The sequence below is a fragment of the Periplaneta americana genome, chromosome 4, assembly GCF_040183065.1.
Source record: "Periplaneta americana isolate PAMFEO1 chromosome 4, P.americana_PAMFEO1_priV1, whole genome shotgun sequence".
In the NCBI taxonomy this organism is placed as follows: domain Eukaryota; kingdom Metazoa; phylum Arthropoda; class Insecta; order Blattodea; family Blattidae; genus Periplaneta; species Periplaneta americana.
Window position 1 is genome coordinate 74,692,039 of NC_091120.1, and position 27,849 is coordinate 74,719,887.

At 35.1% G+C, this 27,849-nt stretch overlaps 1 protein-coding gene across 1 annotated transcript; it reads right to left on the bottom strand.

Moving 5' to 3' along the window:
- LOC138697949 (uncharacterized) lies at positions 1-27,187 on the bottom strand. The gene is made up of 3 exons (XM_069823564.1): positions 27,043-27,187; positions 5,381-5,528; positions 1-1,764 (listed from the first exon to the last, which is right to left on the bottom strand). Exons 1-3 carry the CDS (start codon positions 27,151-27,153, stop codon positions 1,475-1,477), a joined length of 549 nt encoding a protein of 182 aa, XP_069679665.1. The 5' UTR covers positions 27,154-27,187; the 3' UTR covers positions 1-1,474.
- Positions 27,188-27,849: the final 662 nt, after the last annotated feature.

Here is a 27,849-nt window from a genome sequence, read left to right on the forward strand (position 1 = left end):
CACAAGAGAACATTATGTGATACAAAATTTCTTAATGCAAGTCGAAGGCAATTTCACGTGCAAAGTTGTAGGAAATATTTGCTGAGGAGTCAAGCGATAACAGGAAAAAAATGTGACGAAAGTTATATTTACTGTACTTTTCAAATTTTCGGATTCATTTTAAAACGACAAATACAAACTTTTGTCCTGATTGTGTTCAATATTGTGATAATGTTCATTTGACTGTATATTAGATGTTGTCCTAGTACTTGTAAATTAAATTTTTAGGCTAAGTTATGACAGAAAACTGACTTTATAACTTATAAAGGAGCCATTTCGAAACTCTCATGCTGGGATCACAAAGTTAACGATTAATTTAATGAAGCAGCTTCTTAAATTTATACACCAAATGTAGCTTAATTTAATCTTTCTTTCCTCAGAATGGAAGATAATACAATTATTTATATATCGGGATTAAATTTTTAATTCAAATATCTAACGTTTTCAATTCCATTTAGTTTCAAAATTTCTGAATTTCACTAAATAATCCGGGAATATCTATTTAGCAATCATTAAAATATATATTATACTAAACTTCAAAGGTATTAAAAACACTTGACAATGCAATTAAAAATAATTTGATAAATATGTTTCATGAAGTGCCGTCCTATCTTCAGTAGCTTTGAAGCCTGTTCAGCTGTTGTTAATGCTGGTGCATCCTGATGTTACGTATTGCCGACTATATACAGACATGGACATTATTAGACTAAAACGTTTCCTTGGAAACATAATATAGTTCGTCATATCAACTACCAGTATAATTCAAAGAGTCTCTATTGTTATAAATATAATTGTTTACATCTTCTGGTATATTTTTCCAACGGTTAAGTATACTTTTTCTGGCTGTGTTGATATTTCTGGTATTTTAATTATAATACTGCAGAAGATATTCTCCCATGGCCTGCACGAAGACCGGACATGAACGAAATTGAAAATCTGTGATCTATTTTGAAGAAGAAAGTGGGAAAAAAGGCTTACAACAAAACATGGATTCAATTTAAGCACTGTCTCATATCTGACTAAATGATGCTGATATTCAAAGAATGTGTCAAACTTTAGTTTCCAGCATCCCTGACAAAATCAACGTGTTAATAAAAAAAATAAGCGAATGTTCACAAAATATTAGAAACCTCAAGACGCAATTTTCTGTTCATTATATCTGTGCAAAATACATTTTTGATTATTATTTCTATAGAGAAATACAGCTTCGTTGCATATATAATTAATTTAGTCTAATAATTTGTCCATGTCTGTATATTTTAAAGGTTCAAAAGGAAAACACTATTGTATTTTGCGACTAATGAATAAAAATATGTCATCTCTATTTAGGAATACTGGATTTTCATTCCAAGTCTCAATTGCAGAGATTGTATTGTATTGATCCTGTTACGAACATGACAGACGTGTTTCATTCATGTATTGAAATTAACTATTACTAGATATCGTTGTAAACTGTCGGTTCTTCTGTCATTCCTAAATTTACTATTTCTATGTGTATATTTTGGCAAGTTCCGTGCTCCTCAGAACTGGAACTCTCCGAGCTCTCCTCTCTACTGCTTCTGCTTGCAGAATTGCTTCCTGCTTCACAGAAAAGACCCTCTGCGCATGGACATTTTCCGACGTAAGTGCGTGTCTGATTTTCTTCTGGATTATCTGTGCTCTCTGCAATATGCTGGCAAGACTGACCCAAAGTTCGTAGTGGTGTGCATACTAACTTTTTACCGACTGAAACAGAAAATATAATGGTAATAATCATAATGATTGAAAAGGTATATTTTACATCAGCACATATACAGAGTGTAAACGTTATAAACCACCAAAAAATTTCTGGTTGGTTATTTTACGACGCTTTATCAACATCTTAGGTTATTTAGCATCTGAATGAGATGAAGGTGATAATGTCGGTGAAAGTTACCCAGCATTTGCTCATATTGGGTTGAGGCAAACTCTCAACCAGGTAACTTGCCCCGACCGGGAATCAAACGCGAGCCCTTAGTTCTACCAAAATTATACTGACTGTATATCTCGGTCTACTAAACATGATGTGCACTGAAATTTTTTGCTTTTCTTCTATTTTTGTTTTTAATTCCTAGAATATCATGTCATCATATCATATCATGAAACGATACTTCTTGAAGAACAAAACGGTTTCAGAGGAAATAGATCTTGCATTGATGGAGTTTTTACATTGGCCCAACTTATTGAGAATCATCGAGAGTTTAATATTCCAACACTAACATTTATTGATTTCCAAAAACCATTTGAGACTGTAAATAGATCAACACTTTGGAATATTTTAAAGAAAGAAGGGATACCTCAAAATTTAATTTATGCCATTCAAAGCATGTATAGAAACACAAAGATTAAAATTAAAATTAATAACAAGATTAGTTTAACGACTAGGATAACAAATCAAGGCGTAAAACAAGGTTGTCCGCTGTCTCCTTGTTTATATTAAGGACTGGCAAATAGATTTGACCAAATATTTTATGATCGATAGCAAACCCCTTAATACTCTGCTCTACGCAGATGATTTAATTATATTAGCTTACACCGAAGACAACTTACAAATGGCAATTCGTAGGCTATTTCAAAAAGCAAAAGAGTACAATTTAGACATTTCTATACACAAAACAAAAACCATGGCCTTTATTGGTAAAAATTCTATAAGAGCTAAAATAGTTATCGATAACTTTGGAGTAGAGCAAGTAAATGCTTTTACTTATCTTGGCTGTAATCTCTCCTATATTCATTCTCGAGATATAGATAATAAATTAGCCAAATTTCAACAGCTGCTGAGAACAATTAGAAATACACTGTTTAAGAAGGTCTGGCAAGACACAATTTTGAAATTCTACAAAACAATGGCCATTCCAACTTTGCTATATGGATCAGAAACTTGGACTCTTAACAACTATTCAACTGAAGAGAATAGAAGCAACTGAGATGAGATTATACAGTAGTATAATATTTACTGTTCGAGTAAATATGAACATCATTTCCAATGACCTTCCGTCCAATGCACTCCAATAACACCACAATAGACAGACAACAGAGTATTCTGATTTGTAAACAAAGAATATCACACAGTTGCAATGTATGTGGCGGAACGTTGTAGATATGAAGCCCCATTTTGTAACAAAATTATCATCAAAACCACAAATTTTACGAATTACACTCGCCTACACCCACTCCGTAAACCTTAAAATGTTTGCATGAAATTTTGTATATATACAGCGTATAAACGACATAAACTTCCAAGAAAAATTCTGGTTATAGAGCATAAATTACTGAATAAAAAAATCTAAAAAACTGTTTGTAACTTTGTAGTTTCTCTAAAAAATGTTATCTGTGAGTCTAATGTTTTTGAAAAACTGATGTAACTCGTTCAATTCCAAACCCTCCCTGTTATCCTGGACTTTCCTAATGGCATATTCTAGAGCAAAGTTGAAAAGTAAAAGTGATAGTACATCCCCTTGCTTCAGCCCGTAATGCATTGGAAAAGTATCAGGCAGAATCTGGTCTATACGGACTCTATAATAGAAGTAACTTGTTGTAAAATAGAAGAGAAATATCCAGTTGAGTCACTTTCTTGATACTCATTTTCTCTCTCTATTTCTATTTCTATTGGTATTGATATTCCAATATTTAATAACTTACAATATCGGTAAATTAGATTATTTACAATTATTAAGTACTTTTAAAAGTAGGCCTAATTAAAAAGCGGATGAGAATAAATTATTCAAAACGGAATTGAACACGCGTAATAAATTGTTTGTACTAAACAATAAATTACTTAAGGTGAAAAGAACAATTTGAAAAAAAATTTAACAGCCATGAAATGTGTCACGGTTAGTCTCGGAACCAGTCCAGACGGCGCCACATCTATTACGCATTCGAGGGAATTACAAAAAGGTAAACACACACATTGCTGATAAATGAGTTCAGTTGGGAGTCCAATCAAATTTTAACTGTATAAAAACAATAATCCCTATAGATATATCTAGGAAAATTAAAGTTTTCAGCAGAATGACTGAGGCGGATTCGATTAAGTGAAAAAATGAAATGTGTTTTTTCTCAGATAGGTAGGCCTACAATTTTCAGAGACCTATTCACCCTTTTTATTTGTTATTTTGCTATGCTTTATCAACTGCTAAGATTATCTAGCGTCTGAATAATATGAAGGTGATAATGCCAGCGACATGAATTCAGGGTTCAGCGCCGAAAGTTACCCAGCATTTTCTCTTTTAATGAGTTGAGGAAATATATCTGAAAAAATCTCAACCAGGTAACTTGTCCCAACCAGGATTTGAACCCGATTCCGCTCGTTTTCGGTCAAACATGCTAACCGTTACTCCGCAGTGGTGGACCTAACCTTGTTCACAAGGAATATCGAAACAGTGTGATGCTTATCACAAGATTTATTTTGATGCCGAATTAATTGAATATGGGAAGTATAACTCTCCAACTATCCAATGTATAGTTACATACTACTTATACATCCATCGCTTATGCATGTTTATTAGTAAAATTTCCTGTCCAAACTCTGCATAAATCTCGAGTAAAAATTATACACTGTTTATTAGTAAGATAGTTGATGTATAATAGTTCTAAAATGGTTCAATGGACTGCAGCGATGGTGACTATCCTCAAAACCATTATTTTCGTGTTTTATTGCTAATGTATTAGACTTAATATTGGTTATTACTGGCAGCAATTTTGTTTTTCAGTACTCTGAAATTATCGGCAACATCGCCAAGAAGTAATTTTATTAAGACTTCCTTTAGTACAAGACGTCGTAATTTTGTCACTTTCTTCAAAGTATAAAACAGCCACTATTGAGTTACATTTTAAGAAATTGAATACATCAAGTTCAGGTTTGAATATGGAGAAATTTCACACATACGGCAAAGGAAATGGAATGCGAATTATTGGAAAAATAGTTCTTGAACCTGCGATGAAAATGGTATCGATGATCTAGAATTCCAGGGCGAAATAACAAGGAAATTTAAAAAATAACCTTTTAGTGACAAAATAGGAATTTTTCGCATTTCTGAGATGAAACTCTATGAAATAATTTGAATAGATATTCCTGGCGAATTCAAATGTAATACATTCTATTATCATTTGTAACTTTAAAGTTACGAATGTTGCATAATATCTAGAGAAATTTCCTACACATATTTCAAAATATAATTCTACACAAAAATTTGGATTGTAATATTAAAACCGCAATAAACATAACATATGTCGTAGTTTCACTCTTCGATTATGACGGTTCGTATCTTGTTTAACTAGTAAATATAGCCTAGGTAGGCCCTAGACAATTACAATACACTACCTGACAAACAGCAATGGTTTTCTGGGCATTCGTTGTTTTCGCAGCGCATTCTAGCGGCGTGGAGCACTGCTACTCTGATCCCCACCACCAGCAGAACCGCCAAGAGTGCTCTGTACAACTTCATGTCGTGTTTTGAAATTTCTTGACCCTGTAAAGGAACAGTAGATTAATAAAGTTAGAAAACTAATCGTATTGAATATCATATTCATGTTACAAAATGGCAACATGAAAGTTTTTGCATGCTCGAGTGTGTTTGTGTATAGGCTGCATACATACATACATACATACATACATACATACATACATACATAACCGTTGAGCGCTGTGTCGCCACTGTCGTATACATGACATCGTAGGCAATTATTGAGGGGATGTAAGCATTCGTGGATCGGTATGGCGCACTCTGCTAGTTCGTGGAATCAACACCGATCAATTTACAACGGACGGGCAGTAGTCCTACATGCATGCATACATCGACATGCATATATACAGGGCATTAGGGGTATACGTGCAAATTTGTTGGCATTTAAGAAAAATAATGCAAAACAACGTTCTATTTCCTTTCTTTCTTGCTTTGATAGATTTTTTTCGATAAATATGTTACATATTTTACGGTCTGGTGATAGTACTATGAAACTCCTGTCAATTTAGCCTTTTATGCACGTTTCGATGACATGTACAGGCCATTTGGTATCTCGTGAAATCAAACTGCGCGTCGTCAGGAGGAGAAAAATGTGAACTGAGAAACTTCCCTTACTCGCTACTCTCCTTCTCGTAGCAAGCGATTCCACTTACATCCACCATAAGGTTCTTACTACAGTGAATGTAAAAAGTATTCGCACGGTGGGTAATAAAAATATATAGCAATAATAAATGTGCTTCGAATCATATACTCTCAACTTGTTGGACATGAACATAAGTTACGCACAAATATACACATTCTATGTTATTTGTTTACATATAAACACAAAATTAATTGTACAATTCTCAAAATAAACAATTATGTTTGATTAAAACACAATGATACCAAACAAAAATACCAACAAAAAGTATTCGCACACTGGTCACACTTTAGTCAGTTCCTTTTCAATTTCAATACTTTGTAAGGTAGCCCTTGCATTGTACAATAGTCTCTAACCTTCTGGGGATAGAATTAACTAAATTTGAAGTAATATTTGCTGGAATATTCCACTCTTCTATGCTTGCAGTCTTTAGAGACTCTTTGCTGGTAATATGCCTAGTTCTAAGTCATATTTCTAAATAATCCCAAAGGTCTCGATTGGGTTGATGTCTGGTGACTGGGGAGGTGCCTGAAGGTATGGAGGGATGCTATAGAGAATCCACAGTCTACTATTGTTGGTCGTATGTTTGGGATCGTTGTCTTGCATGAATATGAAATTGTTCCTGATGTCCAATTTTTGGGCACTAGGCACTACATGATCCTTCAGAATATAAGTGTAACGTTGGTGATCCATACTGCCCTCTGCAAAAGCCACTCATGCTGAACTCATGCACCCCCATACTAGTATTCAAACTCCACCTTGTTTCACTGCGGGACGAATATTTTTCTTTTCCAGTTCAGCATTTTTTTTCTCCACACGAAACTTCTCCCATCAGACTGAAATATATTGAACTTACTTTTATCAGTGAAAAGCATTCTGTTCCAAAATTCTTGGGGCCGGTTAAGATTTGTTTCAGCAAAGTCTAATCTTTTACTCTTATTAACTTTACTGATGTAGTATTTCCTATGGTCAATTCTACCACGGCATTCGCTGCTCCTTAGGTAATTTCGAATTGTATTGTTACATACACTTATATCGAGATCATATTGAAGCTCTGCGGCACTAATATGCGGATTCTTTTTAATTTTTCGTATGGTTGATCTGCCACCGTATTCGTTTATTTTTCTCTGCCGGCCACTTCTCCTTAAATTTTCGTTAGATTTTCTTTCCCCGTATCTGTCTATGATTCGCTTGATGGTTGACTTACCTCTATTCACAATCATTGATATTTCACTCAGTGTTTTACATTGATTATGCAGACGAATGATAGTAGCCCTTTCTTTCTTAGAAGTTTCTTTCCCTCTTAGTCCCATTTGACGTGATAGGTATATACTACTTGTGATTCTGGAATCAAGCTGTCTTGGAACATGCATTAGGAGCGTTTTCTTAGTACCATGTGCCTACTGCGTCCCGCATGAATACTTTTATTCGTCTACAGAATTGAGTGTGCGAATACTTTTTATGCTGTAATTTTGTTAGGCATTCAATTTATTGAACTATGACAGAACCTACACGCAAAATTATGAAAATTTATTGTGTGTATTTGCTATGTGATGCATTATTATTATACTTGAACAGTTTATTTCATACCAAGAATTAATAGTACTTCATTTAAGTCTCAATTTGTAGTAAAAACGTCGTCGTGCGAATACTTTTTCCATTCACTGTATATGCTACGGCGCACGCAATCATTTTGTTTTACGAAATAACGATGACCTATACTCCAGCATAAACACTTTATTTCAGTCAGTTAAGGGTCATTAGAATTGCAGAAAGCTCACTCATCATTTAACGCAATGGAGGTTGAAGTAGCCGATATTAATTTTATATACGGAATAGCAAGAGAATGTGCTATCAGGACAAGGGGACTCTATTGGCAACGATTTTCAAGTCGTAGGATTCCAATGTTCAAAGACTATGGATACATGTTATCGTCCTCAGACCGAGGGTCGAAGACCGCAACGTGACACAATTTTTCTTAAAAGAAAATATTAACTTCCGTTAAGAATTTGGGGATTATTTTATTTCGTACGTTCCTATTATTTTGAGAACAAAATGTTTAAATATGAATTTATTTTAATTCGTACGTGGTAGTTTAGAAGTGAATTCGTTCATAAAGTCGTCTTTCGTTTGGTTACGTAATATTACTCTTAACCCATTTGATCCCAAGACACTTTCAATGTTTGGAATATAAATATTTCAGAGTTGCCCAAATTATTTATGCCCAAATTATTTTTTATTAAAAATGTTGGTGTTTCTTATATATTCCTACTTATTGACACAAGAAACAAAATAAGATGATTATTGGTCCTCTCAAATCATTTACGCCGTAAATAATGCATGTTCCCATTTGGGAACAGTGGGAGTAAAGGGGTTAATAGTTTTGTTTTATTGCAGCCTACAATCTTTATGAGAATAAAAATGTAGGCCGTGTTCGAAATTCGTACGTATTACATAGTACAAAATAAATAATGAATTAAACGAATGAATTAAATTAAATTCTATGCGTTAATATAAAAGGATACCACAAAACTAGTCGTAACTAGTAGCGAAAACAAGTCGCCTGGAAAAATAAATTAAGGAACCTAACAACACGGTAAATATTTTTTCTTGTCTAAAAACTTAGAAGTTTGAGAAAATTTACTTAATGCGGTTCAGTATACTATACTGGGAAGTAATTGGCTTTCTCTTTGGTGCAAAGGACACTATCTTCAGTTTTTGTATCAATTTCTTTCATCGCTTCGATATTGATCTTTTGAAACTTCAAGATATAGCCATCAATGTTTTAAGACATTCCTTGTTAATTGTAAACAACCATCTGTACAGTTCTACAGTATATATGAAAAATAAATTATTCCTGTCAAGGATAGCTACCCCCCCCCCAAGAAAAAAGGTAAAATAAATGAAAATAAAATAAAACTAAAACTAAAAATAAATTGTTGATATACAATTAATTTAGGTGCTATTACCGCTCGGTACCCCTTTTTCAATAGCAGCTATCCTTTTTGGATTCTTCTCGCTATTACCTCTAAAAATATCAGCACTATACTCCTAACATTCTGTATATACCGACGTTGTATGTATATAGTGTATGCACACGTATATATAATGTGCGTATTTTGTGTATGATATGATTTATCACCATTATCATCAACACCAAGTATCTATACAGACTGCGATTACTGATTAACATGGCGCAAAGTCACCATGTATAGAGATTCTCACAGAAAAAAGACTACATGAAATTCATAATTCAGAAGATCATACGTAACTCAACAATAACTTCAAGAGGATTTTCACTTTTGATGCACTATTAACCAATACTAACGAGTATTATCATTCCCGTGTATCCCCGAGTTATAACTTTTATTTAGCAACCGCTGATCTAGGTAACACAAGGGTTTTCTCCGGGAGCTTCGATTTCCCTGTGGTATCCCAACAAATCTCCATCAAGATCTCATCGCGGGTGTAGCGTAGACAAGCCTCCTATGGCGCACACTGGGTGATGAGTCTGTCAGTAAATTGGTCAACACAATTGGCTTCATATGGATGAATGACGAACAATCAAGTACACGTCATTAGCTAAAAAAATCAAATAGTGCCATAATGTCCATCGTATGGAGTTAGAATATAACGGCAAAAAATGTAAAAAAGATCACAATTCTTTAATTAAATTACAATTATTGCATTGTACCACTTGTTGTAAATTAAAAAAATTATGAGAACAGAAATGGTCTACCTTAGGAATTCAGCAATAATATAAAATTTAAGGGGGAACTCAAATTATAGAATAGACTAAATTGTGTACAACAAACGATCTTATTATTGTCATTATATGAAGAAGTGAAGGCTAATTTTCTAGGTTGGGTAAGATAATAAAAAATGAAATATTTTCCAAGTTATATAAATCACAAATTGTAGAACACTAAATTGTGTGTCCAGCAAACGATCTTATTATTGTCATTATATGAAGAAGTGAAGGCTAATTTTCTAGGTTGGGCAAGATAATAACAAACGAAATATTTTCCAAGTTATATATATAAATATCAAATTGTAGAACACACAAAATTGTGTATGCAACAAACGAACTTATTATTGTCATTATATGGAGAAGTGACGGTTAATTTTCTAGGTTAGGTAAGGTAATAACATACGAAATACTAAAATCAACTAAACTGGCCGATGCCCTTAGAAAACTAAAATACACCGCCTATGAAGAAGTCCACGGAACTGCCGACAATGGCAGTAACAGACGAATCGACATAATCCCCATTAGCGAATCCCTGTCTCAGGGTATGATAATCGATCTCACCATCAGGTTTGAAACGTATAAAGGACAGCCTGAAGACGTACATGAGGAGATACGAGCAATCCACGTATTATAAAGATAAATACCAACTTCACGATATCAGTGTTACGGGATTGATGTTTGGAGCAAGAGGAACGATACCTAACTTCTCTTCTCAATTCTGTAAGACCCTAGACTGCACAAATCTTTTCTGAATGAACTGGCCCTCCTCATAATTAGAGAGTCAGTCAAACTTTTACGGAACCACCTATATGGACTCTAATTCAGTGTACTGAAAAAACTGACGCACCATTATCATTTTTTTTCTCTTATTAGCTTTCATTGCTTCTTTACTTGTAATTTTTTTATTTTATTCTGTAAACTGCCATTGTTTGTTTGTTTGTTTGTATACTTGTTTACTTTTTTTCTTACTCTGTTATCTTTTATAATCTATTTGTTCTTGTATTGTTTTGTATGCTTTGTCTAATGATAGTCTCTAATTTGAGGAAGCTCTAGTAAATAAATAAAAAAATACTAATACTAAAATGGACTTCGCTAGGAATCCAGAAAGAAGAACGGTCCAAGAAAGAGTCGGAGTTACGTGACAACTTACGTGCAAATTGGTAGAGGAGTAATGGTACAAAGTAATACGCTTGACGTTTGGAAGCAGAAAGAGAAAATAATTCGACAGAATCTGGATTATGATTAAAAGTAAAATAACAATGTGAATAGCATGCCTTGCAAGAAGCTAACTAGAAACGTGTTAATTAATGCCCCAATGTTTGTATATGTGAGTAAAATTATGTTGATGACCTGGAAATTATCTGTAAATAATTCTGCATCTGTTTCATGTATTAGACATTAGAGTAATGTGCTTGTTTTGAAAGAGAGATCTGTAATCCTTAAAAGACCGGGGATATCTTTGCAAGCCCTTGAATTTCTGCCTTTTCCTGTGTGGATTTATTTTGTTTGTGCTCTTGAATGCGACGTGAGGCATTTTATATGGCGATGGCGGGAACCACAGGATCGAAATGTCTGGAGACATATCAGATTTATTTCTCGAGCTGTTTGCTATACAATAGCTTTGTGTTTAATGGCCTCCTTAGGGAAATGTAGTTCCCAGCAAACAAGAATGACGTAACTGCAAAATGCTGGAGAGGGCTCTTTGGTAGTATGTTAGCTAGTTCCAACCTGCAAAGCTATGGCAACAGAGTTCTCGTATTTTGGATGTATTTTCAGTTTCATATTGTTCGGAATGTATAACGATTTGCAACCTATAGAAACTTATTTTCTATGACAATTCACGGTTACTGTATTTAGGATGTAATGTTGCACAGCTCTTACCTTAACACCACTTCACAAATTGATTATTCTGCACCGAACATTGTGCCACAACTCTATACCGCTGCAGTGTACCTCACATTAAGTTTACCAGAATTCAATGCAATGAAGTCTGTTTATCTCAACGTTCGTTAGCGTCATTAACGCAAAGTTCCTGGCATTCGTGTAGAATGCAGTGCTACAGAAATACAATGACACCAATAGCAATTAAAGAAGTGAAGAAAAATAAAATCATTTAGAGTAGAAGCATGCTCCACAATCAAATATGAATTAGTCATGATCTTAGTGACTGAATATTGACTCTCCTGACCTGTCTTTTATTTCTTACCATCAATTATTTGCTTTAAAATGTCAGCTGCAAAAAATCTTTCAACTTTAAGCTAAATGTCGTAGTAATACATTAATGAAGCGACCCATATTCTTACAAAGCTGCATCAATCAAACCATCAAGTGATTCACTAGGCACATATACAGTAATGCTTATATAGTGGTTTCTCAACTCAATACAGCGCTCTTTCCTCTTCCCCTCAACACTATACAACGCTTTTTTGTCTTCCTACTTTACGCTAGACTACTCTCCTATTTATTTTTAGTCTCAAACCCTAATTCAGATGTAGGCCTAACTAAATCATATTGTAAGGTTATATTTTTCATTATTATTGTTATTATTATTATTGTTATTATTATTACTGTTATTATTATCAGTATAATAATAATAATAATAATAATAATAATAATAATAATAATAATAATAATTATTATTATTATTATTATTATTATTATTATTATTATTATTATTATTATTGCAATGTGTATTTAGTAGAGTTTCTTTGATCTCATTTAGAATTGTCTTCCTTTTTGTTTATATCTAGCCTTTATTATTATTATTATTATTATTATTATTATTATTACTATTACAGTATTATTATTGTTAATACTATTACTGTTATTATTATTATTATTATTATTATTATTATTATTATTACTTGCTTTTAAGGAATCCGGAGATTCATTGCCGCCCTCACATAAGACCGCCATTGGTCCCTTTCCTGAGCAAGATTAATCATTCTCTATCATCATATCCCACCTCCCTCAAATCTATTTTAATATTATCTTCCCATCTACGTCTCGGCCTCCCTAAAGGTCTTTTTCCCTCCGGCCTCCCAACTAACACTCTATATGTATTCGCCCATACGTGCTACATGCCCTGCCCATCTCAAACGTCTGGATTTAATGTTCCTAATTATGTAAAGTGAAGAATACAATGCGTGCAATTATTATTACTACTATTATTGTTATTATTATTATTATTATTATTATTATTTATTATTATTATTATTATTATTATTATTATTATTATTATTATTATTATTATTATTATTATTATTATTATTATTATTATTATTGCAATGTGTATTTTAGTAGAGTTGGTTTGATCTCATTTAGAATTGTCTTCCTTTTTGTTTATGTCTATCCTTTAGTATTATTATTATTATTATTATTATTATTATTACTACTACTACCACTACTACTATTGTTATTATTATTATTATTATTATTATTATTATTATTATTATTATTATTATTATTATTTACCTCTGGTTTTATTCATTAAAAAATTTAATCCCAACCGCTTTTGTACTTAAAGTTTATTCTCTCCTATATTAGAATATGTTGAGGTGCTATGTAGCCTACTCCCTAGCGTTGTGCATTACAGGCGCTAAGTTCGGTTCAAGTTTGTCGAGTATTGTGAAGTTCGATATTCGCCGATGTTCGCTCTGCAAAAGGCGGCCTGATGAGTTTGTTCCCCTTTGTTATGAATATATTCACTGTCTTTCACTTCCATAGCACATATATTGCGATTAACTTTTCATATATCGAATAAGACGAATTTTGTAATACCACAGTCTAGTATATACAGTCACGAAGCTTGAGTTGTGAGGGTACTAGGAACAATAGACTGTGCAGGTACTATTTCGCATTGTCTGTAATGAGGCGTTAGTAGCGATCCTAGTGGTTAGCAACTATCTTTGGATGCATATTTACTACGTATTGAACTTCGTGACTGTATATACTAGACTGTGGTAATACGTTGGTTGGCTATCTTATGTTTGAACATTGCAGGACAGTAGAGTACGGTCTTCCCATCAAGAGATCTACCCTAGAAGATGCTCTGAGTCCATCGATATGGAGTAACGTTTAGCATGTCCGGCCGTGAAACGAAGGGGGCCGGTTTCAAATTCTGGTTGAGCATTTTTCCGGGTTTTTTCCCTCAACTCATTACGAATAAATGCTAGGTACTTCAGGCGCTGGAACCTGGACTCATTTCGCTGGCGTTATAAAGTGGACAGCTTCAAATACTTGGGGTATATGCTGCTATAAGCAATAACATGAGCTGCTGTTAGAAGTCAAAAGGAGGATAACAGTGGCAAAGGAAGTTTTTAATAGGAAAAAAAGCATCTTCTGCAGACCTCTAGAGAAAGAACTAAAGAAGAGACTGATGAAGTGCTTTGTTTGAAGTGTAGCATTTTATGAGGCAGAAACATGGACATTACGACGAAGTGAAGAGAAGCGACTAGAATCATTAATTGAAATGTAGATATGGAGAAGATTGGAGCGTGTGAAGTGGGCAGACAGAATAAGAAACGAAGCTGTGTTGGAAGAAGTGGATGAAGAGAGAATGATGCTGAAACTGATCAGGAAGAGAAAAGGAAATTGGTTGGGTCACTGGTTGGGAACAACTGCCTTCTGAAGGATGCACTGGAAGGAATGGTGAACGGGAGAAGAGTTCGGGGCAGAAGAAGGTATCAGATGATAGACGACATTAAGACATATGGATCAAATGAGAAGACAAAGAGGAAGGCAGAAAATAGGAAAGGCTGGAGAATGCTGGGTTTGCAATGAAAGGCCTGTCCTTTGGCAGAACACTATGAATGAATGAATCACGTTCATCTCGGTCACCAGCATAGCTCGGACTGTAGCGCGTCCGCCTGCTGATCCGGAGTTGCGCTCGTGAATGAGTTCGATTAGCGCTTGGGATTACATGATTGGGTTTTTTGCGAAGTTTTCCCCAACTGTAGGTAGAATATCAGGTAATCTATTGCGAATCCTCGGCTTCATCTCGCCAAATACCATCTCACTATCACAAATTCCATCAACACTAAAGTTTATACAGCGTCATTAAATAACCAAATAAAAAAACCATCTCCTACGCTAGATAACCATCGCATTTGAAGAAGAATCGTAAATTAAACCAATTAAAAAATCCTTTCTTATTCAGAGGGGCAAGAGGTGGATGCTAGTGACACACGTGACTTGGCTTATTCTTATTGGCTACCGATAACGCGCCAGATTGTCTAATGCCAACATAAAAAAAATCTGCCCTCATGTCCAGTTCTTCAGTTACTTAAATGTTAATCACTCCTTAAGCATAATTTTGTGACTCTTGTTCTCTTCATTTAAGTTAAGTAGGTATAATGTGTTGTTGCGTGGTGTTTATTTGATTCAAATGTATCTTTATACCGTGTTGGGTCCGTGTATAATTTTCAGCTCTACGAGGAGAATGTACTCAAGCTGTGTAGGTGGAGTTCAGTTGAATAGGTTAGTGTATTTCGCAACGTCTCGGATTTCAATTATTGTGAAATATATATTAGTTCGCCTCTCGTGTACACCGAAGGCAAGCATACAGCGGAAAAAGATTTATCGCTTTTCATGACCTAATCATCCAGTAGCATTTCGCTACTTATACAGATATTAGATTAGATTAGAATTATTTATTTAACCTGGTAGAGATAAGGCCGTCAGGCCTTCTCTGCCCCTCTACCAGGGGATTACAACTATAACATGAACAATAAGATTACAATTAATATTAAATTTACAATTACAATTACAATAAAAATTAAAGTGCGACAAGAATACCTGATTAATGAAAGCTAGACATTTTATCATAGAAGTTAAGAACAAAGAATATTTCTGTATTTACTAAATTACAAATTAAACCTAGAATAACAAAATTCTATAGTGATGAAATTACCGGATATTGAGATATTTTGTGGTAGATTAAAAGAACTATTTACAAGAAACCATGTCTGAACGAGTCTCAATTACTGACCAAGTGCCTAGTAAGTTTGCGTTTGAATTGAATTTTATTTCGACAGTCCCTGATGCTAGCAGGTAACGAATTCCAGAGTCTTGGCAGGGCTATTGTGAAAGAGGATGAGTATGAGGAGGTGCGATGGGATGGTATTGTTAGTATTGTTTCATGGCGAGAGCGTGTGTTCAGATTGTGGTGGGAAGAAAGGTAAGTGAAGCGAGACGACAGATACGAAGGAATAGAAGAGTTCAAGATTTCGAAGAGAAAGAGAAGTGAATGTAAATTTCTTTTCTTATCTAGTTTAAGCCAACCTATTGCTTCCAGGGATGGGGTAATATGATCATATTTACGAACATTGCTTACAAAACGTACACACAAATTATGAGCACGTTGAAGTTTCATTTTGTTGCCGCTGGAAAGGTCAGTCAGTAAAATGTCAGCATAGTCAAAATAGGGAAATACAAGGGTCTGCACAAGGGACTTTTTTAAGCAAGAGGGAAGATGAACATTTATCCTTTTTAGCACATGAATAATAGAATATACTTTTCTGCAGGTTTCTGTGATTTGCATGTCCCAGTTGAGATTATTATCCATGTGAATGCCAAGATTTTTTACCGAAGAACTGAAAGGGATATGCACTGTACTTACTTTAACGGGGGAAATGTCGAGTTGCTTTACAGCGTCGGTTTGCCGTTTGTGTCCTAATATGATTGCTTGTGTCTTTCCAGGATTGATATTAAGATGGAATTTCTTTGTCCATGTCACAATCGAGTCAATGTCTTCGTTCAGTTTATCTATAGCGTCATTTATTCGATCTAAGCGGGAAGAGATGTAGCATTGAAGGTCGTCAGCATACAAGTGATAGTTACAATGCCGTACATGAGATGTAATATCCTTGACATATATTGTGAACAACAATGGTCCGAGTACCGAACCCTGTGGTATACCTGATGTTATGTTAAGCCAGGAAGAGCTTAGATTCCCGGATACAACACACTGTTGTCTTTCCCGTAAGTAGGATTCGAACCAACTCACAGCAGTCTCTGACAAATGCAAATTTCTCAATTTATGGGTGAGAATGTCAAAATTTACAGAGTTGAAAGCTTTGCTAAGGTCGAGAAGTGTTAGTATTGTTACTTTATTAGAGTCGATTGCTTCACGAATGTCTTCTGTCACTTTAAGTAGAGCAGTGCTTGTGTTGTGTCCAGCTCTGAAACCTGACTGATACTTGTCGAATAGTTTGTGTTCGTTCATGTAGTTAGTAATTTGTCTGTGTACGATTCTTTCCAGTGCTTTTGATATGGCTGGCAGGATACTGATTGGTCTATAGTCGTTCGGGTCGGTGGGAACTTTGACTTTTGGAAGAGGAAGAACGAAAGCTTGCTTCCATATTTTACAGTGCATGAGGGTTAAGTTGGCGTGATTTCTACTATCCTTGTCTGCGGTCCTTGTCTATCGACTGTCAACAGATGTAAGGGGGGAAAGGTTTTCTTTTGTAGAATTCTTGGAATTCCCTTCCCTCCTTCTCCCTTGGCCCTTCTAGAACACACTTTTGCAAATCCAATTAGTGGGTCTCTCAGTGGCGTCTTGGCGTTGTTCGAGTTCATTTATTCAGTAGTGTTTAGTGAATAGTGAAGTAAGTGTGTGTCTCGTTGTGTCAATTTAATATAATATAATATAATATAATATAATATAATATAATATAATATACAATAATTCACAATTTAAACAAAATGTTTTCGGAATTGCATGGTTTCCCTGTTATCTTAAACATTGTAATGTGTGTTGTGCTCTTGTTTTTAATAATCATGGTAGGCAATATGGGAAAACGCGGGAAAGCCTTGAAGTCGGACAGTATGAACATGGTTATTAATGTACACAAATTCTTTACTGAAGAATATGAGGCACTGAAACGCGGAAAGCAAACAATATCTGTGTCGAGTGTTATCGAAAGAACTGCTGCAGCGACAGGTATATCGTCTCGTAGTGTTAGCAGGATTTTAAAAAAACAAAGGGAGGCACTAGAAAGTGGAAGTGTTCTGCGAACTCCAGGAAAGAAACGCCCAAACAGGACCCCTCAGAAAACTGCAATTGACTCATTTTCTGCCGCCGCTATAAGACGAGTAATTTATTCTTTGTATCGGACTGATTTTTTGCCTAGTTTGAAGGATATAAATGACGCATTAATTAAGGAAAGCTTATTCACTGGAAGCATATGGAGTTTGAGAGAAATTCTTAAAAAAATGAAATTTAGGTATGTTAAAAATACTCAAGGCAGAAAATTTTTAATGGAAAGGTCAGATGTTATTTTAAAGAGATTTAAATTCTTAAGAAAAATGAAAGAATTACGCGCCACTGGACGCGCCGTTGTTTATCTAGACGAAACTTGGGTTAATGTGAACCATACGAAAAGCAAAGTTTGGAAAAGCGATGATCACGAAATTGACTTCCCACTTCAAACCCCAATAGGAAAAGGTCAACGGTTTATTATTTTACACGCCGGATGTTCGACAGGTTTCATTCCAAACGCGCTTCTAACTTTCAAATCTAAATCAACTAAAGACTACCACGAGGAGATGGACAGCACTGTATTTAAGAACTGGTTCATTAATCAATTATTACCAAACATTCCTCTCAATAGCATCATTGTAATGGACAATGCCCCCTATCATTCAACAGAACTCAATAAGGCACCAATTTCATCAACACCGAAATCTGAAATGCAGTCCTGGCTTCGTAACAATAACATTGAATTTGATTTACGATCCACGAAACCTGTATTATATGAACTTGTAAAAACTAAAAAAGATAATTTCAAAACATACGAAATCGACCAAATTGCGACAATGCACTCCCATACTGTAGTGAGACAGCCACCATACCATTGTGATTTAAACGCGATCGAATTAATATGGGGGCAGGTTAAAAATGACGTTGCGAAGCGTAATATTTCGTTCAAAAGTAAAGATGTGAAATTGTTGTTTGAGAGCGCTCTTGCAAAAGTGACGGAAGATAATTGGAGAAAGGCCTGTGAACACGTGGAAAAAGTCGAACAATTTTATTGGGAGAAGGACGGACTAGTAGACGAAATTAGCGATCGATTCGTAATAAATTTGGATGACACGGACACGGACGAGGAACTTTCTGGCGGAGAGGAGTCAGAATTTGAAGAGGAAGAGAGTGCCGCCGCTGCTAACTCCTGGTCGCTGGAAGGAGTGTCGACCATACCGCCGTCACCATAAATGAGGGTAGAGAGAGATGGTGAGTATTCTTTCTCTTTCTAAAAGGGACTAGACAAGTAAATCCTCATGGACTGTAGGGAAAGTCGAAGTGATTAAGGAAGTATTGAATATGTGTGCAATTGTAGGTATTACTATGTCTTGTATTTTCTGTATGAGTAATATACTAATGTTGTCTGGCCCTTGAGCTTTCGTCTTGATGCGTCGGATGGCTTTCATTACGTCAATAGGAGTGACGTCAGTAAAATAGAATTTGTCTCGAGTTGGGGGATCTGAGTCAGGCAAAACTGTGTCTTGTTTCGTTGTGTTGTTTAAGGTCGGGTCCTTTACAAAGTGTTCTTTCAATCGGTCAAGTGGGATGGGTATGTCTGCTTGTTCACTAGCCCTTCCAAGTCCAATAACCTTCAGATTTTTCCATAATTCGGAAGGGGTTGTGTTGGGTTCTATAAGTTTGTAGGAGTATTTCAGTTTAGCGTTTCTTATTAGTTGAGTCGTTCTGTTTCTTAGGTGTTTATATAAGTTAAAATATTCGTCGTTTTTATTGCGGGTGTATTTCCTATAGGCTAAGTCGCGTTCGGACATCAGGCTACGTATTTCAGTCGTCATCCAAGGGGCTGGGGTCTTTCTGGTACGTTTGGTCTTTAATGGTGCGTGTTTGTCATAAAGCTGAAGTATTAACGTATTGAATAAGTCTACTTTCTCGTCTACAGTTCGTAATGTCCAGATCATGTGCCATGGAAGTTGCGCAGCGTCTTCTTTCAGTGCAATATCATCTATTCTTTTGATATCCCTGTAAGTAATTACTCTAGGAGTCGATTTAGGACACTGCAGATTAAACGATAGATAAATGATATCATGCCCTGATAGTTCTGGTGCAGGCAACTGTCCATGCGTCAGTATTTTGTCGGCATTGTTAGTAATTATCAAGTCCAGTAATGTGTCTGTACCTTCCGTGTGATGTGTGGGAGCTAGGGGTAGGATTACCATATCAAGGCACTGAAAGAATGATTTAAGTCTTTTAGTCGTACTAGAATGTAAGTCAAGTAAGTTTGAATTGAAGTCACCCATGATTATAACGTTCTCATATTGCGGCGTTACGTTTAGTAAGGCGGTTTCGAAATCATCTACGTCATATATATGTGGGGGTTTATATACGACACACACTAGACATTTTGTAAATAAGGTGCAAATTTCAATGAACATGAACTCGGGTTTGGCAGAGTACTGGCTTGGAGAATTATGAATAATTTTAGGTCGCAAATCGGATCTAATATAACCAGCCACCCCTCCGCCTCTCTTGCCCTCTCTGTCATTACGGCAAAGCGTATAGCCAGGAAGGTTTACGAGAGTGGAAGGAAGATTAGGATGTAACCAAGATTCGGAGATAAGAATAACGTGAACGTCTAAAGGTGAGAAGATAGAAGAAAATTCGTCAAAATGACACAACAGACTTTGAGCATTCACGTGAACAACATTAAGTGACAAAGGAGAGAAACAAAGCGCAGCCTTGAGTATGTCTGCGGTACAGGGCAGTGGGCAGGCAGAGTTGCTATTGTTCGTGTTAATAGAGGGGACCGGTCTCTGTACACTGACCTCAGGGACTGTCGGGTGAACATGCTGCTTTTTGTTCTCAATGGTACCAACTTATATGCAATTCAAGTTTTTAAATTATTTTCTAGCAATGATAACTTAAAATTACAGTACTAAATGATAAAGAATATGAAGAAGAAAAATAATTAATTAATAAATAACGTTATTATATTTCAGCTGTGTAATTATTAAGCGTGTTTAATTTGTTTACTGTTGTTTTTAATTGTATCGTTTAATCCAATTTGTCCAGAATAAGCAATCTTGGTAATATTGATAAATAAACAGTAAGTGTGAGGGAATGAATGAATGAATGAATGAATGAATGAATGAATGAATGAATGAGAATTAATATTTAAAAATATAAAAATAAATAAGTTATAAATAAATAAATAAACAATAAATCTTAAATAAATAATAAGATAATTATTAATAAGTACCGGTAAGCAAATAAGTGAGTAAATGAGTACTGAGTAAATGAGTAAATAAATAATATTGAATAATAAAATAATTAATAACTATTGGAAAGTAAATGAGTGAATAAATGAGTAAATAAATAAATAATAAAATAATTAACAAGTACCGTAAGTAAATGGAGTAAGTGAGTAAATGAATAAGTGAGTAAATGAGTAAATAAATAAATAATATTAAATAAATAATAAAATAATTAATAAGTACCGGTAAGTAAATAAGTAAAAGAGTAAGTAAATGAGTAAATAAGTGAGTAATAAATGAATGAATGTTAATGATTAATAATACAACGAATGTTGACGCAGTTACAAAGTTTGCCTACATCTTTCTTTTTTATGTTTCTCTTTCTTTCTTTCTTTCTTTCTTTCTTTCTTTCTTTCTTTCTTTCTTTCTTTCTTTCTTTCTTTCTTTCCCTTAGTTTATCCTCTCCCTTTTAGGTTCATTTACACGACCCACGGGCCTTACATAGCCGCGACCTGTCGGGAGAGGAATTAATCTATGGATCACATACATACTTTTTTGACCACACAAGGACATGGAGGGCCTCCCCGGACGAGGGATCAGCTCAATGCCAGGGCCACCTCCGATACAGCACAAACATTTAAGACATTACACAGCATTCACTCACACATATGAAAGGATTAAGGGAAGGATCGCCGTCAATGGCCGGACTTTCAAGAGGTACAATCCCGGCATTTGCCTGGAAATAACTGAGGAAACCATGAAGAACCTCAGTTAGTATTGCCGGCCCCTGGGATCGAACCCCGGACCTCCCGAATGCAAGGCCAGCCCTCTACCACTCCGCTAGCCCGCTCGGTCTTTTTTATGTAGTAATAATAATAATAATAATAATAATAATAATAATAATAACAACAATACATTTATTTCATTTGCTTCGCAATCTTTTCAGCTCACCTGCATATTTATCCACCTAAGGTTATTATAAATATTGTTGTAACTTAAATTTTACGTACGGTACATACGGGTAGATTTTGCAAGTATAACATAAATGGTCTGTTGTCCTTAACGTCTCTCTCGATTGTACTGAATTATCCTTTCCATCATATACTTCACTGATTTCTCATTAAGTTTTCATTCGTAACAGTTGCATCATCTGTTCTTAGTGAAACAAATATTTTTCTTTACGCATTAATAAAATATTATAAGACCTGCTTTCAGATATGTTTGTTAGTGTATGGATAACTCACAACTAAATTAGCATTCTTATCAATAATTGTTACTTGTTACTCAGAAACCGAAAGTGCAAATGTCAGTCTTGTGGTTTCGCTATGACGTGCGTGATGCCGAACCTCGTTCTATTTCAATTTGCTTTCTTCCTTTCTATATCAGCTTTTAACCGCTCTTCAAAACTAAAACACCATACACAAGTTTGAAATAGCTTTTTATGTTCAGTGTGATTTACGTGAGGTTTCAATTCTTGATAAAGAACCTTTGACTTTGTCTACATTTTATGTTATCCTCAAAGAAACGTGAAGTGTTCACGATAACGATGGATGTGTCCCATTTTCCAGACGGAACTATCAGGACTGCAGCAGGGGCGTGATGCATAAGTGCGAGATTTATTATGTAATAGTCCAGTTACCCCTGATGAAGTAAACTCTGTTGATTTGTTGTAGTTTTTTATCAGTTCAATAAATACATACACATTTAAATGAATCATTAAAAGGTTTTTAACTTCAAAACTATTAATTTGTTTTTTTTTTCATTGTATATTAAAGCGCAACGGAATGAATGACGGGAAGGTGACACATATTTTCTAATTATACTTTTACTATTTTCACAAAAATGTTACTTTTCTTACCATGTTGCCAACTTTATTAGGGGAGAGTCGGGTAGTATCGGACATCGGGTAATATCGGACAGTGAGTTTCTTTCATCTACCACACGATGATAGTACCTGATTGACATGGTTACGTTTCTGTGATGTCGCATAGAGAAACGTAACCATGCCATTCAGGTACTACCATATGGTGGTAGATGAAAGAAACGCACTGTCCGATACTACCCGATGTCCGATACTACCCGACTCTCCCCTACATTACTGTTTACAATTTGAGTATGTAAAATGGCGTGCTGGTCCAATTTAAATCCTACTCAAATTCAACCTCGCAAATTTCGAGCGTAATATTTAACAGGACCCTAATAGAAACAATAACAGCAAAATTTCTTGGCTTACAAATCGATAATATGTTAAATTGAAAAAATCATATTAAACAAATTACCCCCAAACTAAATCCAGCATGTTTTGTTATTAGATTTATGCAAGATATAGTGAATATCACTAGTACCTTAAAACAATATACTTTGCATACTTCCACTCGGTAATGAGTTTTGGAATAATATTCTGTGAAAATTCTGCAGATAGTAACAGTATATCCTATTTCTACTGCAAAAAAGAGTAATTAGAATAATAAACAGTAGGTATCAAATCGTCCCGCGCCATGGCGTCGTGGTCTAAGGCATCCTGCCTAGGACTCGCGTTACGGAATGCGTGCTGGTTAGAGTCCTCATGGGGGAAGAAATTTTTTTATTAAATTTCGGCCAGTGTATGGGACCGGTGCCCACCCAGCATCGTGATGCACTTGGGGAGCTACTATAGGTAGCGAAATCCGGTTACGCAAACCAGCTATAACGGCTGGGAGGCTCATCGTACGAACCACACGATACCTCCATTCTGGTTGGATGATCGTCCACCTCTGCTCAGCATGTGGCCGTGAGGCCAGCAGCCGGCTGGTCGGTCTTGGTCCTTCGTGGGCTGTAGCGCCACGGATTATTATATTATTATTAGGTGCCAAATCCAGAGAATAGTGTAGTAACATTTTAAAAAGTTACAAATAACGCCCATGGCTTGTCAATATATTTTTTCATCAATAAACTTCCTCGTATGTAAACGTGAAAACTTTGTAACTAATTCAACAGTTCATAGCATAAATACTCGTCAAAAATGACTTTCATATTCCATCGGCAAGTCTATCGTGCTATCAAAAAGGAGTGCGTTATATGGCAGTAAAAGCCTCCCTATGGATATAAAAAATGAAACTCAAAACATAAAATTATTCAGGGCCAAATTAAAGACGTGCCTAATTCCTCACGCCTCCTATTCTGTAGTTGAATTTTTGACATTCAAGAACGCTGCATGAATAGCTCTGTCGTCTATTAAGTATCGATACTAACTCCTTGTGTTGTACTAGTATGTTGTAAAACTCTTCTGTATATATTTGAACTTGACTGTGACTATAATTAAGAATTTGTAGTACTATTAAGATTTTTTATATGTTCCATATTTTGGTTGTGAAACGATGTACGAATACCGTAGAATTTAAATGCAATACAAATCCTGTTCCTCGTATATCTTATTAGTTAGCAATGGATTGCAACGCTCCATTACAACTGCAACTTATGGAAAGTGAAAGAGGCCAGAGTTTCATTATGAATAAATGGACATAAATTTCCCAAATGCAGAGAAACAACGAGGAATAGTTGGAGGGACACTGTTAAAGCATGTAAATGTCGAATTTATGTAAATGATACGGCTACATACATTTTTTTAGTAATGAACTAGGTTGCAATTACGCAATAAAATCAAACCCTAATGGTACATTTAACCAGAGAAGTAATCGAAAACGGCTTAAAGCGCAAAGCAGTGAAATCATCATCAGAAAAATCCAGATAATTCGAATATAAGTAGCCAATGTAGGAGTTGAAATTTCATCTCAAGATGACTATAAAGGCTAGTGTGTCGGTTTATCACATTGATACCCGGGTTCATATTCCGGTAGATCCAAGTAGAATTTTTGATTGACGAAGACTGTGCTCGGTGGTTGGTTTTCAAGGGGTATTCCCGTTTCTCCTACCAGCTACATTAACCATCACCATGCGGTGCTATGCAGTTCACCTCTCACAGTGAACGTTAGGACGCCGACGGCGGCAAAAAATAAATGCAGCTCACATCGATCGTAGATGGGGACTCTTGGGTAAATATGAGGTATCCGCCAATGATTAGATATATTATGATTTGTAATTATTGTTGAGTAGACCGTGATTTTATTAATTCAAGAGTCTTCCAAGAATTGTCTATGGTTTTAATATAGTCTATTATTATTATTATTATTATTATTATTATTATTATTATTATTATTATTATTATTATTTTAAACTCGCGTTACAACAATTTTTTGATCTCACAGCAGGAACAATTTTTAAACATTAACTTGGATAAAATGTTTAAGTATTTGAGAATTAATATTGCATGTTGAATACAATTACAATAAAAAAAATAGTCTTTCATAAATAATGGGTCTATTGAAAAATAAATTATTTTGGATAATTTTTTGAAATGATGCTCATTCTCACAAGAAAGAACTCTTCTCGGTGCCGTACAGTCGATTTCAAAACAAACACCCCCTCACTCCGTCGGCAAAGGAAGCTACTTATCCATGTGTAATGTGCATTTGATGTCGACTTAAAATGACCTGGAGCATTGTCTTCTATACGCCAAGGACTTAAAATGACCTTGAGCATGGCCTTCTATACGCCAAGGATAATTGAGCACGGCTATGCCTGTAAACATTGTTGTAATAGACTGGAATGATAAAATGCCACGCAGCTGCTTAACAATATTGCAGAAGAGAAAAATTGCTGCCTGGTTTGAACTTGGAAACAGTGTCTCTCAAATTCAGCGTTTATTCCTCAGACGAAGTGTTTCCAGGCAGGTGGATCGGTCGCACAAGTCCAACCCGTTGGCCTCCGCGATCACCTGATTTGACTTCCCTGGGCTTCTTTTTCTGGGGATTCATCAAGGATCGTGTCAATGTGATTAAGCCATGCACCATTCCTGAATTAGTGGAACGAATTAAATACACGATACAAATGGTTACGCCTGATATGCTGACCACAGTCCATGAAGAGTTGATACGTCGCTTGCATTTGTGCATTCAGCAGAACGGAATATATTGTACACCATAATCTGTCAACAATTGAAAGTATTTTTACATTTATGTGTCAATAAAGTTCTAAAACATTAGGCCTAATCATCTTTCGTTTAATAGCTCTGGCGGACAGGGAAGGGAGTGTTAGTTTACAAATCGACTGTACGGCACCGAGAAGGTTTTTTTTCGTGAGGATGAATATTATTTCAAAAAATTATCCAAAATAGTTAATTTTTCGATAGACTCGTTTCTTATGAAAGATCCTGTATAGACTATAATTCATATTAGAATAATTAGCATATGTATTAATATTTTTGGCTTCCACTCAAGCAGTACCTACTTAGTTTACAAATTCAGCAGACCCGACTTTGATTGTCGGTAGAAAAATTTCTCTCTCTTCCACAGGAAATTGATATAGTATGTATTCTTTATATAACTTACATTTGTTCTGTATCATTTCAAGCCATGTTGAGTACCTACTTAAAAACTGCGGATACCACTGTCCACTGGTTATTAAAAATGTTTACAAGAATGATAACTAATTTGTCTAAATTCTTGAACAATTATATGATGTTAGTGACAATAATCATGATAATCCTCTACTTTACTTTCTGTTTATATGCTTGCCCTCCAACCTATAATATGAAATTCGGTATTAACTTTTGATTTTGTTATAGTTCTTTTATTTTCGATAAATATGAATCCATTAATTTCTACGTACTTGTGTAAGTGTGGCTATTTGAATGTTACAGAGCCTAAATTAGTTCAGTTAGTTATTATCGCATTTCTGATAAGAGTATGATATTCAGTAAAATACAATTTTTATTTTAAAATATATTAATATTTTTACTTCTCCCTGCTATTAAATATAAATTACAGCTTGTTTTATAATGAAGGTTAAAATTAAGGTACCTTAATAGAAGTAGTCCAATATCTTGACTTCTGACAACGTAAAGGGTTCTTGCAGAGATAGTGACAGTCGTGTGAGATCGAGGATGACACGAACGTGAATGCTTTGCTCATCGCAAGTTGAACCAATATATTAAAACTTCTTACGAAGAAGAAGCGTTTAAATCCATGTTTCGACATAATTTAATCTTTCTCTACACAAGACCGTATGATATACTAATATAGCCTAGGTCAGGGGTCAACAACAGCGGAGTGTATTCGGAATAGTGATGTATTGCTGAAAATGAGGATCCGTTTGGTGACTAAATGTAGAAGAGAAGTGTCGACAGTTTTATTCTAGGAAGACCTGAACAAAAGTGAGTTAGACAAAGTTATTTAAATTATGAGTATAACTTCAATTTTACTTAGCATGACTACTGCCCGTGTGCACCATTCTCGATTAAAATTTGACAATGGTTAAGTTGGCACTTGACCATCTTCAACGCCAATTTGCGTAGTATCAATCTCAATCAAAGTTAAACAAGCGAGTTGATGATGATCAAATTTGATCACGGCTGTGGGACCGATTATCTTGAATTGAACATGGTCAAGTCGAGAAAACCAAAATGGCGGCACGATTTGACGTACTTGATGGAATTGAAGATGAAATAATGTATCTTGAACACGCAAATCACTGCGGAAATAACAGAATTGGTGTTATTGTAGAAAGAGGAAGTTTGTAGATGAATAATAAAAATGTTTTTTTCTCTCAAAATAGACTAATGTTTTATATATGTTTCTGCTTTGGAAGATCGGGACTTTACTTGAGGA

What these genes read in the sequence shown, in the direction of transcription:
- LOC138697949 (XM_069823564.1), bottom strand. Translation starts at nt 27,153, where the DNA reads ATGAGCAAAGCATTCACGTTCGTGTCATCCTCGATCTCACACGACTGT. An exon ending in ATTGGACTACTTCTATTAAG is followed by an intron (nt 5,529 to 27,042) that starts GTACCTTAATTT and finishes GTTCCTTTACAG; the next exon opens with GGTCAAGAAATTTCAAAACA. An exon ending in AAACCATTGCTGTTTGTCAG is followed by an intron (nt 1,765 to 5,380) that starts GTAGTGTATTGT and finishes TTTCTGTTTCAG; the next exon opens with TCGGTAAAAAGTTAGTATGC.